Below are 16,117 nucleotides of genomic sequence, written 5' to 3'. Positions count from 1 at the left end.
TGGGATAGCAATCTACCTAGGCATTGAACTGCCTACAATAATAGTTAAATAGTCAGGGAAAGACAACTACAGAGCTATTACAGATAAAAAATCTAATTATCCAGATATAAACAGAGAATGCATTAAATGTGATCAATAATATACATATATGGCAACAAACATTGGTGTAGGTAATATATAGATAATAGTGGGTTACAGTCTTTCAAGTAGAGTATCTTCTACCATAGACAAATTAAATCACCAAAGGATTAACTTTCTATAATCAAAGTTGGGTAAGTTGTACAGTTATGTTAAACTTACACAAGTTAAATTGTAGTTATGGACCAATAACCAAACCAAAACAGTAAGTTAATCCTTAGATTTACAGTTTTTCTTCATTAAAATACAGTTTCACTTTTATCTATACCAAAGTTTACAGACACAAGTATAACAAAAACATTCTGCTGGCCTGAAAACTACCATCATAGAACAAGCTATCGTTTCAGTCTTTCTAATACCACAGTATTAAAACAAACAACAATTTTTCAATATTTCACATATCATATATCATTTGCTAAATACAAAATTCAAATATTTGTTCCATTAAGCTTTCGTTAAAAAAAACCCCCTCAAAGTTAGACAAGAATTGGCATAAAAACCATATTTCAATGGACTTGGTTTTGCAGAGGTGTTTTATAATGTGTGAAATTCACGTCCTATGTGCAAAATAATGACCTCACAACAAATTATTACTTCATGGACACTGGACTTCTTGACTAAACAAAGCTTGATAAATGGATACTCACTTGACATGGACGTATGAATACATAGACTTAAAGTACCCAGGAAATCAATGGAAAGTAATTTCCTTCGAAAAATAATTACTTTATGGTATTCAAATTTATTCCTAAAAAATCATTATACGAATGTAGTGTTAAAGGAATGTTTTTCTGATATAATGTTATGCATTTCTTAAATATTTTGTTGCACTACCACATACTATTTATTCATAAAGTGTTAATTGAGTCATCTTGAGCAGGAATACTTCAACAAATTTCGTTCATATTTGTTCATTCATTCTGAAGAAGAGGTCTTTGAAATGAAAAGTTGATTAATATATATACTATTGGTTCAGCAAAGCGACCAAAAATCCAAAAATGACCAACAGGAAAATGAACCAATGATTCCAACCATACAGTAGACTCTCCGTTTTTTCATGCTGGCTATCATATAATGATAAGAAAATTTGAAAATCAATTATAATATGAAGCAGCTATCTGATAGTGTTATTTCTCTCAGCGTAATGTAATCATCTCCTGATAAAAAAATATCCAACAGTGTGTCGAACATCAGACCCTAGAATACAGCCACAGTTTACTGATGATACAGGCATCACTGCCTCATGTATATACTCTGTATGTCCATCCTTACATTTATATACAAATGTTTCTAAAAGTTACACCACTTTTGGTTGAGATTGGCAGTCTCAAATAACAAAATAAAACCTGATAATTCAAGATTGCAGTGAATTTGATAATAAATAATACTTCTGTGTCTAACTTATTGTCTAGAAAGAGCACAAGGTTAAAATGTAGACAAAATTTTACATAACAGCAGCCATTACAAACATCCCATAAACTACAAACGCATTCACAAATAACAACTTACATATGAACTGGTCTAATAGAACAAATGTTATATTGCCTAATATGTTGTAGCCAATCCAAGGCAGCGACCTGAAGTCTGATGTTCTGATCCGAAACACAAGTGCCTATTGTACATTTTCACATGCCTGTCAATACTTGTGGGAAGTTTTAATATGTTCCGCCAAGCCATTGCAATTTTTTTTTGGAGAGGTTCAATACTCCTTCGTAGTTTCATTAGTAGCTGGCCAATGGCTTCGGAGAAAATGTCCAGAAAACCTTCTGGCATAATAATAGAACACTGACCCGAGTCAGAAGGGTCATCCAATCTTTATAAAAACCAACATTACTTGTGTGCTTTATCAGTTCTACAATAAACTCAGGAGGCCAACACAAAAATTCTGTCTCAAGGGATGGGTTTACTGCAGGGAAAACGCCCAGGAGGCCAACACAAAAATTCTGTCTCAAGGGATGGGTTTACTGCAGGAAAAACACCCAGGAGGCCAACACAAAAATTCTGTCTCAAGGGATGGGTTTACTGCAGGAAAAACGCCCAGGAGGCCAACACAAAAATTCTGTCTCAAGGGATGGGTTTACTGCAGGAAAAACGCCCAGGAGGCCAACACAAAAATTCTGTCTCAAGGGATGGGTTTACTGCAGGAAAAACACCCAGGAGGCCAACACAAAATTCTGTCTCAAGGAATGGGTTTATAGCAGGACAGTGTAAAAGCAATGACTGCACAGCAATACAAGGATGGGCTTATTACCAAACATGATTTAATTGCAGGATAGATAGTAATTAACTACAGTGTGAATTTAAATGTGCAAAGAGACATATCTGTAACTTATCTGAAAAATTCATCTAAACCATTGTAATTACACAACACTTGACTCTGTCAAATATCTATATTTTAGCTGACATATATTATACATATATTGTAAAACTTTCTATATAATACTGTTAGTATAGGATGGGATCAGGGTCTCTTCATTATTATCCAAAAAGTATCATTAATCATTAAAAAAGTCGTCCCTGTCCTCCAATAGATTATTGTATTAATTGAAGTTTTTCTGACAGCTTTTTATCAACAGGGCAATTTGACTAACTAGGACATGTCTAGCACTAAAGATATCAGTGCCTCCATCTGGTCCAATGCATGTAAGTATCATGGATTGATGAATCTGCAGAAGTTGGCAAATGTGAGCTTTGACTCCTTAACCACTGACAACCTTGATATGATAAGGTGTAGAACTTTCTGATAAATACTATTGGGAACACAGAACTAAATCTGTTCACAGAATCTCAGACTATGACATTAACTCAAAACAGATGTGTCTGTCACCAGATGTCTTTGTTTTTGATAAATGTTGATCTTTTATAACTTTTATCATCATTATATCTATTTATTTATTTATTAGTCCAATTATATTTGCTAACATATTTTACAGAAGATTTCAGCCAATCAGAATGCAGTATGTTTATTAGATATATAGATTAATTGCTCATCTTTAATTCTGTCTTAGTTGCATAATGTCCATGCTTTAAAATTTCATCAAAGCCTGAGTGACCGTGTGGGAATGAAAACAACAAATGAGAAATATTCATTATTGATGCCACCAATCAGAGGCTACAGACAAAGTAGGATGCTTTGGAAGAAAATTGTCTCAGAAACAGGTCTAGTACAACACAAATAGTTCTACCACAACACCAACTGTTTAACCGCAACACAAACAGTCCCACAACAATACAAACAATCCTATCACAACAAAAACAATATTACACAAACAGTTCTACAACACAACACAAACAGTTCTACTACAACATAACACAATCAGTTCTACAACATAACACAAACAGTTCCACTACAACACAACACAAACAGTTCTACAACACAACACAAACAGTTCTACAACAACATAACACAAACAGTTCTACAACACAACACAAACAGTTCTACAACATAACACAAACAGTTCTACAACACAACACAAACAGTTCTACTACAACATAACACAATCAATTCTACAATATAACACAAACAGTTCTACAACATAACACAAACAGTTCCACTACAACACAACACAAACAGTTCTACAACACAACACAAACAGTTCTACAACACAACACAATCAGTTCTACAACAACATAACACAAACAGTTCCACTACAACACAACACAAACAGTTCTACAACACAACACAAACAGTTCTACAACAACATAACACAAACAGTTCTACAACACAACACAAACAGTTCTACAACATAACACAAACAGTTCTACAACACAACACAAACAGTTCTACAACATAACACAAACAGTTCCACTACAACACAACACAAACAGTTCTACAACACAACACAAACAGTTCTACAACAACATAACACAAACAGTTCTACAACACAACAAAAACAGTTCTACAACAACACAAACAGTTCTACAACAACATGTTCCACTACAACACAACACAAACAGTTCTACAACATAACACAAATAGTTCTACAACAACATAACACAAACAGTTCTACAACACAACACAATCAGTTCTACAACATAACACAAACAGTTCTACAACATAACACAAACAGTTCCACTACAACACAACACAAACAGTTCTACAACATAACACAAACAGTTCTACAACAACATAACACAAACAGTTCTACAACATAACACAAACAGTTCTACTACAACATAACACAAACAGTTCTACAACATAACACAAACAGTTCCACTACAACACAACACAAACAGTTCTACAACACAACACAAACAGTTCTACAACATAACACAAACAGTTCTACAACAACACAAACAGTTCTACAACAACATGTTCCACTACAACATAACACAAACAGTTCTACAACATAACACAAACAGTTCTACCACAACAAAGACAGTTCTACCACAACAAAGACAGTTCTACCACAACAAAGACAGTTCTACCACAACAAAGACAGTTCTACCGTTCTACCACAACAAAGACAGTTCTACCACAACAAAGACAGTTCTACCGTTCTACCAAAACAAAGACAGTTCTACCACAACAAAGACAGTTCTACTACAACAAAGACAGTTCTACCACAACAAAATCAATTCTACCACAACAAAATCAAGTTACTACAATAAGAAGATGCCTACCATACCACAAAGAGTTCCATCAGAATAAAACTGATTTAGTAACAAATCAAGTTACAAAGTGATCATATCTCTGGAGATATAAAACTAGATTCATTTATTCTGATAATTTAAAGACAGAGAGAAGGAATACTGGGATTAATATGGTGAAATGTCCTCTCTCCTACGTACAATACTCATAAAACATAGCAAAATAGCAGGACTGAAGAGTACCCTTAAGTCAGCTTATAGCTCTAACACTCCTGCACCAATCTACTGTTAGCAAGTCTATGGTAAGGAATCTATTGTAAAGAATTGAATGTTGTATTGGTGGAATGACGTCAAGTCAAGTAGACGGATGGGTGTGATGGCATTTATTAGCCACAGAACTTTCAGTTCAGCAAGGTCTGAATAAACAGAACTGTATGTCTATTTATCAATGTTTATACAGATTAAAGATTGTACACATCCCGATTTCTCATTTAATGAATGAACAGACGAGCTGAGTGTCAGAAGAAGGCTAAACAAACCTGTGAAGTGTTGACTACATCGTGAAGTTTTATTGTATTACACTAACAAGATATACAATCTCTGTGATACACTTTCCACATGTACACATCCATTTGTTACTTTACATCAGTTTACATAACACTGCTCTTAATTAAACAAAGTTTAACAAAGCATGTTTTCATTTTAACAATTTCATGTCTGGCTTTAAGGATTCATGATGTTGCAGATTTTCTACACCCTAATGACCATTTATATAGAGTTCCACTTTCATATTAACATTATACAGAAATCCTACACCCTAATGACCATTTATATAGAGGTCCACTTTCATATTAACATGATGTGGAAATACTGAACTTTTTGAATAAATTCTAGTGTGAGATCACTATAATCTATTGCTCATGTTTGACGCAGTCCAAAAAAAATCTCTGACTGAACAGATTGATTTGGGGTTCTCAAAATCACTACATACAATAAAAAGAGATATACGACAAAATCAACTAATTGACTAAATATGATATAATGGTCACTTAGGGTGAAATGTGTTGAATAAATGAATCCCATTATAGAGTATTTGCTGAATACCAGATAATTAATGTAAGTTATCTTTATCTAGGTGGATCATTATAAACATCCATATGTTCTTTTCAAAAATGGTGACACATCTGTGGAACATGGAAAAACTCAGTTCCATTTCCAAGTAATCACCATTATCTTATATATAGGACATTGTTTCCTAAACATTTTTAAGAGTGACGTACTTCTAAAAATTTATTTGTGCAAAAAAACAGCACAATAATTACAACCAGCATTTGGGAGGCTGTTACTACAGTAACTGAAGCAGTAGTAGTAAATGTTGGAAATATTTAGTTGGTGACATGCCAAGACATTAAAAATGTTCAGTTTAAATCAATTGTATGACTGGCAAAGTTGAAACACAAGCTTTCACTGGAGTTATCATGATGTCAATTAGGTCATCCTTGTGTGTGGGGACTATTAAGCAAATACATACACGCTAGAATTCTTCTCAGGAAGATCAGTTGATAGTGTAAATTTTAAATAAAGTTGCAATCTCTGAAGTTAATTCAAAATTTCTGGGAAAAATATTTTCAATAAACATACAAAAAGTATTAGTTTATGTTAAGGTCAATCTACAGATAGTGATGAAAGGGAATCTCTACAAAAGTATCAAAGTCAAATCTAATGAATGAGCACATCCAAATTTACACATCTATATTGACGACAATGTACTTAAAGAACAGACCAGAAATCCAGAATTAGAAACAAGAAGTTCTAAAATAGCCAGACATGAGGTAGTGTTGGGTCCTTTGGGAGGGTTTATCAGGAGTTCTCCAGGTTCTACATCAGGTAGTCGTAATTAGACTAGTCCCCCAACATTAGCGTGCTCAGGGCTGTTAATAATCTCGTATACTGATGATATTCCGTTTGAACAGATGGGAGGTTTATCTGTCTGAGCTGGTCATCAACAGCCAATAGGTGTGACCATTACTGTGTTGTGGTTTACATGTAAAACATGTCTTCACACCTGTTTACAAAGGTAGCCATGATTAATTAATCTTCATCTTCCAGCTTGATTTTTTTACAGGGTACCAGTATAGACAAGCAGCCTATGATAGGAAATCCCATACTACAAACTGTTATTGCTGTAAAAGGATTGGGTTGGTGTGGCTTGCATATAGTGTTAGAAACAGTCTATGTCACTCAGCTGACAGAGCATACTTCTTTGGCTCAATTGGTAGAGGTGGTCGATTATCATGATAGAAACCTGGGTTCAATACCTGTTATAACACTAGGCAGAAATGTGTATTTTTCCGTTCTTTCACAGTGATGTCCAATGTGACATAGTATTTATATGTAAGCCACACCAACCCACTCCTTTTACATCACTTTAAGCATAGGATTTCCCAGTTCTACAAACAGAGGTACAAAGTACAAGTACCCACTGTTAACCTTATAGGCAGAGTAACAGCCTTCATAGGAACTTCCAGTTCCACAAAGGCAGGGGAAGTCAAGCACAAACTATAACTATACTAAACAACAGGTACATCACACTTACACAAACAGGTACACAGGTACATCTAACACAAACTAATAAACAGGTACATCACACTTACACAAACAGGTACACAGGTACATCTAACACAAACTAATAAACAGGTACATCACACTTACACAATCAGGTACACAGGTACATCTAACACAAACTAATAAACAGGTACATCACACTTACACAATCAGGTACACAGGTACATCTAACACACACTAGATCACAGATACACAGGTACATCTAACACACACTAATTCACTGGTACATCACACTTACACAAACAGGTACACAGGTACATCTAACACACACTAGATCACAGATACACAGGTACATCTAACACACACTAATTCACTGGTACATCACACTTACACAAACAGGTACACAGGTACATCTAACACAAACTAATAAACAGGTACATCACACTTACACAAACAGGTACACAGGTACATCTAACACAAACTAATAAACAGGTACATCACACTTACACAAACAGGTACACAGGTACATCTAACACACACTAGATCACAGATACACAGGTACATCTAACACACACTAATTCACAGGTACATCACACTTACACAAACAGGTACACAGGTACATCTAACACAAACTAATAAACAGGTACATCACACTTACACAAACAGGTACACAGGTACATCTAACACACACTAGATCACAGATACACAGGTACATCTAACACACACTAATTCACAGGTACATCACACTTACACAAACAGGTACACAGGTACATCTAACACACACTAATTCACAGGTACATCACACTTACACAAACAGGTACACATGTACATCTAACACACACTAATTCACAGATACACAGGTACATCTAACACACACTAATTCACAAATACACAGGTACATCTAACACACACTAATTAACAGATACACAGGTACATCTAACACACACTAATTCAAAGATACACAGGTACATCTAACACACACTAATTCACAGATACACAGGTACATCACACGTACACAAACAGGTACACAGGTACATCTAACACACACTAATTCACAGATACACAGGTACATCTAACACACACTAATTCACAGGTACACAGGTACATCACACTTACACAAACAGGTACACAGGTACATCTAACACACACTAGATCACAGATACACAGGTACATCTAACACACACTAATTCACTGGTACATCACGCTTACACAAACAGGTACACAGGTACATCTAACACAAACTAATAAACAGGTACATCACACTTACACAAACAGGTACACAGGTACATCTAACACACACTAGATCACAGATACACAGGTACATCTTACACACACTTATTAACAGATACACAGGTACATCACACTTACACAAACAGGTACACAGGTACATCAAACACACACTAATTCACGGATACACAGGTACATCTAACACACACTAATTCACATGTACATCACACTTAAACAAACAGGTACACAGGTACATCTAACACACACTAATTCACAGGTACACAGGTACATCTAACACACACTTATTCACAGATACACAGGTACATCTAACACACACTTATTCACAGATACACAGGTACATCTAACACACACTAATTCACAGGTACACAGGTACATCTAACACACACTAATTCACAGGTACATCACACTTACACAAACAGGTACACAGGTACATCTAACACACACTAATTCACAGGTATTTCATACATTCACAAATCAACATGTACACATGTACATCTTACACTAATTAACAGATACACAGGTACATATTACACACACTAATTAACAGGTACATATTACACACACTAATTACCAGGTAAATATTACACACACTAATTAACAGATACATATTACACACACTAATTAACAGGTATATATTACACACACTAATTAACAGGTATATATTACACACACTAATTACCAGGTAAATATTACACACACTAATTAACAGGTACATATTACACACACTAATTAACAGGTACATATTACACACACTAATGACCAGGTAAATATTACACACACTACAGGCATGACCCATACAGTCACTACTACCTAGATTACTATATCCACATAAACACTGAAATATAATGTGATATAACATACCTGGTGCATAGGGGAACTCCAGATGAAATATCTTTGTCAGCGCTGCTTGTGCTGCACGAGATTTAGCCATTTTTTTATTACGACCTGATCCTGTGAAGATTTCTCCATCCACTGTCACTGACATTTCAAAACTTTTTGCGTGACTCTCACCCCTCTCCCCAACATATTCATACTTTAGTCCTGGTCGAAGTTCATTTAAAATCATGACAGGATTTTTTCCATCTGGCTGAGCAGGAACGGCAGACTTCCTCTTAGGTTTGCTGGAACCATTTTGTTCCATGGCAGGAAAATTCCCCATTGCATCATTCTTTTGAGATTCAAAGTCATTAAACAACAGCTCATTATTTGAGTTGTTTGCTGTGTCCGATGTGAAATCATCGGTTGTGATGTCACGCCCCATAGCCTTGTGGGCTTCGGCGGCATTAGGGAACTGTACAAAAGACTTCAGAGCCTTCTCCGCAGCTCGAAGTTTAGCCAGCTTTTTGGTTGTACCATTTCCTTCAAAAGTTGTGCTGTTCACCTCTACTGACATAATAAACATTGGGGCATGCACTGGCCCCGTTTGGGAAACAAATCGGAATTCAAGTCCAGGCTTCAGTTCATTGAGCTGCATCAGAGCATTTTTCTGGACGGGTGGACCATGAAGTTTCCTGCGTTTACCACCCGGCCCCATGATACCGTGACGTCGCTTACCCAACATGTCGCCTCCTATTGTGTCATCTGAAATGATAAAATTAAACCAATACTTTAAAGAGGACAGCCAGAAATGAGAAGATGTAAAAGAAAATTCTCTGCATGTGTCATTTAACAGTCACATATTTAATGTGATGTATGGTTAGAACATACAGAATACACCTTAAGTTTAACAAAATCAAAGGATACTGAAGTATGTCATATAGAATACCTTTCTGACTTGTCTTGTTTTCATTAGGCCAAAACACATATCAAAATGTATTTCAGTCATTTATTAATAACCACTGATATATTTGAATATGTTCAGAAATACCTAGAATCTAGCCTTTTTTCTTGTATTCTTGGATATTTAGAGGCTACACTGCTATCTCAATTATGATTTTCCATCTTACTGTCCTTCCCTCTAACTTAAGTTTCACTGCTCTCCATTTAACTTCAGTACATCCATCACTGCTCTCCATTTAACTTTAGTACATCCATCACTGCTTTCCATTTAACTTTAGTACATCCATCACTGCTCTCCATTTAACTTCAGTACATCCATCACTGCTCTCCATTTAACTTCAGTACATCCATCACTGCTCTCCATTTAACTTCAGTACATCCATCACTGCTCTCCATTTAACTTCAGTACATCCATCACTGCTCTCCATTTAACTTTAGTACATCCATCACTGCTCTCCATTTAACTTCAGTACATCCATCACTGCTCTCCATTTAACTTCAGTACATCCATCACTGCTCTCCATTTAACTTTAGTACATCCATCACTGCTCTCCATTTAACTTCAGTACATCCATCACTGCTCTCCATTTAACTTCAGTACATCCATCACTGCTCTCCATTTAACTCTAGTACATCCATCAATGCTTTCTCACTTCATCTGGTGTCTTTAACAATGCTTTCTAACTTTATCTAGTACATCCATCAATGCTTTCTAACTTTATCTAGTACATCCATCAATGCTTTCTAACTTTATCTAGTACATCCATCAATGCTTTCTAATTCTATCTAGTACATCCATCAATGCTTTCTAACTTTATCTAGTACATCCATCAATGCTTTCTAACTTTATCTAGTACATCCATCAATGCTTTCTAACTTTCATCCATCAATGCTTTCTAACTTTATCTGGTACATCCATCAATGCTTTCTAACTTTATCTAGTACATCCATCAATGCTTTCTAATTCTATCTAGTACATCCATCAATGCTTTCTAACTTTATCTAGTACATCCATCAATGCTTTCTAACTTTATCTAGTACATCCATCAATGCTTTCTAACTTTCATCCATCAATGCTTTCTAACTTTATCTGGTACATCCATCAATGCTTTCTAACTTTATCTAGTACATCCATCAATGCTTTCTAATCCATCAATGCTTTCTAACTTTATCTAGTACATCCATCAATGCTTTCTAACTTTCATCCATCAATGCTTTCTAACTTTCATCCATCAATGCTTTCTAACTTTATCTAGTACATCCATCAATGCTTTCTAACTTTCATCCATCAATGCTTTCTAACTTTATCTAGTACATCCATCAATGCTTTCTAACTTTATCTAGTACATCCATCAATGCTTTCTAACTTTATCTGGTACATCCATCAATGCTTTCTAACTTTCATCCATCAATGCTTTCTAACTTTATCTAGTACATCCATAATGCCTTCTAACTTTATCTAGTACATCCATCAATGCTTTCTAACTTTATCTAGTACATCCATCAATGCTTTCTAACTTTATCTGGTACATCCATCAATGCTTTCTAACTTTATCTAGTACATCCATCAATGCTTTCTAACTTTATCTAGTACATCCATCAATGCTTTCTAACTTTATCTAGTACATCCATCAATGCTTTCTAACTTTATCTAGTACATCCATCAATGCTTTCTAACTTTATCTAGTACATCCATCAATGCTTTCTAACTTTATCTGGTACATCCATCAATGCTTTCTAACTTTATCTGGTACATCCATCAATGCTTTCTAACTTTCATCCATCAATGCTTTCTAACTTTATCTAGTACATCCATAATGCCTTCTAACTTTATCTAGTACATCCATCAATGCTTTCTAACTTTATCTAGTACATCCATCAATGCTTTCTAACTTTATCTGGTACATCCATCAATGCTTTCTAACTTTATCTAGTACATCCATCAATGCTTTCTAACTTTATCTAGTACATCCATCAATGCTTTCTAACTTTATCTAGTACATCCATCAATGCTTTCTAACTTTATCTAGTACATCCATCAATGCTTTCTAACTTTATCTAGTACATCCATCAATGCTTTCTAACTTTATCTAGTACATCCATCAATGCTTTCTAACTTTATCTAGTACATCCATCAATGCTTTCTAACTTTATCTAGTACATCCATCAATGCTTTCTAACTTTATCTGGTACATCCATCAATGCTTTCTAACTTTATCTGGTACATCCATCAATGCTTTCTAACTTTATCTAGTACATCCATCAATGCTTTCTAACTTTATCTAGTACATCCATCAATGCTTTCTAACTTTATCTAGTACATCCATCAATGCTTTCTAACTTTATCTGGTACATCCATCAATGCTTTCTAACTTTATCTAGTACATCCATCAATGCTTTCTAACTTTATCTAGTACATACATCAATGCTTTCTAACTTTATCTAGTACATCCATCAATGCTTTCTAACTTTATCTAGTACATCCATCAATGCTTTCTAACTTTATCTAGTACATCCATCAATGCTTTCTAACTTTATCTAGTACATACATCAATGCTTTCTAACTTTATCTAGTACATACATCAATGCTTTCTAACTTTATCTAGTACATCCATCAATGCTTTCTAACTTTATCATGTGTCTGTTTCTCCAATGTTTAATCATCTACGTGTTCCATAGAACATTTCCAACATTAATAGAGAAGATCAGGCAGCTTTACTGAAAACTCATTTACCGACCACAGAGCTTTAATTTAAGGTAAGACATCTGACTCAGGACATGGGAACTTATAATTTACTTTTATAGACAAACTGCAAGAAACTCAAGACCATATTGATGTGTTTCAAACAAGATGCCTGGCTAATCTAGTCACATCCGCTTGAGTCTGAACAATAGATGGCACTTCTGTAAGTACAACTAAACCAATTTGTGACGTGTTTGTAACCCCAAAGAACCCCCCTCTAATCAATTACTGTAGAGTGTAGAACCCAGGGACGGACTGACTGCAATGTAGTTATATTCTACCTAGACTAAAACTGGAGAATAATGAATGGTTTTCTTAGTTTGTCTTAAAGTGGTTTGAAAAGCTAAAACCTCTCAATATATATTTACATTTAATGTGAGTTTTGAAAGATGTTATACATAAAGATGTTCAAAGGATGGCATGAATGGATGAAAATTTTTATTGAAGTGTTTGCATATTGTCAATTTTCAGGTGAAAATATTGTGTGTCTAGTTTCATTATTGCATTGAAAAAACAGAATTGTTAGTAATATTTTTTCTAAAAAAGTGTCTAAATGTAATATGAAATTCCAGGCAATCTGACGGTAAATATTGGTTTTGAGAAAGTTTTAATACAAAAACTAATTCACCAGCCACAAACATTCTGAATATGTGTATTATCTAGGATAACCTTTCTCCTCAGTACATATCTTATTTAATTGGCTGAGTGGCTCAGCTATATAACCAAAGAGACACTGTCTGTATTCACTGATATTGGTCAATATTACAACTGGTTGTGACAAACACAAGGAACCGGCTCATGATATTGAATTGGGTGACACTATTGGACGTTATCATGTTTTTAGATATTCATCTTATAGTAATATATTTCAAGTGATATTGTAAGTTTTATAGAGCATTATAGAGGTTGTTATAAATTTGATGCGTTTTAATACTGTTTTTTCTTCATGTGTCGATAATAACAGGACCCTGTTTCAAGAAATGTCTGCTGGACAAGTGCATAATAACAGGACCCCGTGTCATGTACAGCCCTCCCCCACCCGTCAACCTCCCATCTTTCCTTGGACATGTGCCAATACAGCTTCCATAACAAACAAATCCTGCCATTTCTCTTCACATTTACCACTTACAAAGCTACCAATTGGTTTTACACTTAAACCTGTGAAGTTTCCATTAGTTACCAAAACAAAAAGTGATTTTTGTTTATTTTAGGAAACATCTAACTACAACAACTAATCCCAAATCTAAAACAGGTATCTGCTACGTAATTTCCTTTTGAATGTCAAGATTGTTTACCTGTCAAAGACGAAGGACGAAATCTAATCAAGTCCACAACAACAGGCAAGGAATTGTTAGTTCTGACAATTTAAAAGTAAGATTCGTTAAATATGTACCTATTCAAAATTTGTTTTGACTGTCAAGCCGATGTCAACACTTATAAGGTCATTATAAGGTCATAAGGTCTTCTTTACAGTCAAAGTCAATAAATTTCAACTGTATAAAGTCACCAACTCACTAGAGAATCATCACAGAGTCATCTCTAAGGTCATAAGGTCACTAGTAAGGTCATTATAAGGTCAACTGTAAGGTCACCAGCGCACAGGAAGGTCACTTTAAGAACAGCTGACTAGAGGATCACTAGCAAGACTGTTAAATCTTATTGAGATCAACACAGGGTCATCTGTAATTTTATAAGGTCTCCTTGAGATCATCACAAGTTCACCTGTAAGGTCATCATCAGATCAATTGTATCATCAAACAGCCCTAGAATTATATCCTACATATATACCTTTATTAATCATTCACACATAAAAAGAGATATCAGAGAAATCTTGGAGTCCACTACGGTTTGTTACCTATTTGTTCTTTAAATATTCAATCGTTTCACTTCTTTTTTGTTCCTTCTTTCTTCTGTTTTTGCTCTTTATAGTATGAAATTTGTAAATTCCTCTTAGAATTAGCAATAATATTCTCTAATAGTCAAAATCGAAGATGGCTATTTGTCACTCACTCTGATTACCTGATCTGACAGAAAGGCATGAGGACATTACTAGAACTAAGGAGAACCTACATATTAGATTTGAAAAAGATCCAACTTAAACCAGCTAAAGAAAAAAAAAAAAAAAATGTCATTGTCAAAATGGAAGGTGGTCACCGATCAGTCATTTTGCTTATCCAATTAGTCCTCAAACAGGCACAATGAAGGACCAACAGGAACCTTCAGATGAAATTTGAGAAAGATCCATCTAATGCTTCTAAAGAAATAGCAATAACAATGACTGTTAATAGACGGATGATAAACCACAGACTGGGGCAATCTGAATAACCCACATATCATAATGCGGGGTTCAAATCTCTAGCTCTAAATTTAGGGGTTTTTTTTAAAGACTTTTAAACTGAAATTGGAAAATATGTCTTTGTCTTGCATGGATTTATAAATCAAAGAGGCAAGTCCTAATTCATCTAGTTTATGTAAAAGAATAAACTTTATTGGTAATGGGACTCAACTGATAATGAAAACAATTTCATCAAATAAAAACAACAATCATGTTCTAAACCCAACTTCATGTCTGTTAACAAGCAATGGTGGTCGCAACATGACAAGAAAACTAGATGAATCAGTGGAAATTGAAAACACATAAAATATTAAAAAAAATCATGGTAATTTCCTTTCCATGTTTCTGTAAAATGAGGTAAAACCTTGCCTCAAAGTCAGACTTGCTTACTTGTATATTCAATTATTTTTATAAAGCTGCTCGTCTCTATTGTCAATAAGGACCACACAAACAGTGTCTCTGTTACCAATAATGAAGATCCCTTGTGTATCCATTAAAAATCCATCAAAGAGTTGAATAAATCAACATTCAAATGGTTGATGGTTATATTTATTATGTCAGTAGACGCAGCCGTTATCTACTTCTGTAAAATCAAATAGAAATCTATTTACAATCACAATGCGTTTACTTATGTAAACTTCACAAAAATTCAGCGGTAATATATAGGTAAAAAAAAATAACACATATTGGATTCTGTACAGAATATCTGATCTTAAATA

The 16,117-nt window shown here is 34.7% G+C and overlaps 1 protein-coding gene across 1 annotated transcript in view; it reads right to left on the bottom strand.

Moving 5' to 3' along the window:
• Positions 1-16,117, bottom strand: part of LOC132557587 (double-stranded RNA-specific editase 1-like) — a 102,836-nt gene that overhangs the window by 17,900 nt on the left and 68,819 nt on the right. The window contains exon 8 of the mRNA XM_060222096.1: positions 9,403-10,052. Coding sequence (XP_060078079.1) covers positions 9,403-10,052 — 650 coding nt within the window. The remainder of the gene's footprint in view (positions 1-9,402; positions 10,053-16,117) is intronic.

Source organism: Ylistrum balloti, unplaced genomic scaffold, assembly GCF_031769215.1.
Source record: "Ylistrum balloti isolate Yb309-2 unplaced genomic scaffold, AGI_CSIRO_Ybal_v1 Utg370700, whole genome shotgun sequence".
NCBI lineage: Eukaryota > Metazoa > Mollusca > Bivalvia > Pectinida > Pectinidae > Ylistrum > Ylistrum balloti.
The sequence above is the reverse complement of the archived record's forward strand: the minus strand, read 5'-3'. Positions and strand labels throughout refer to the sequence as shown.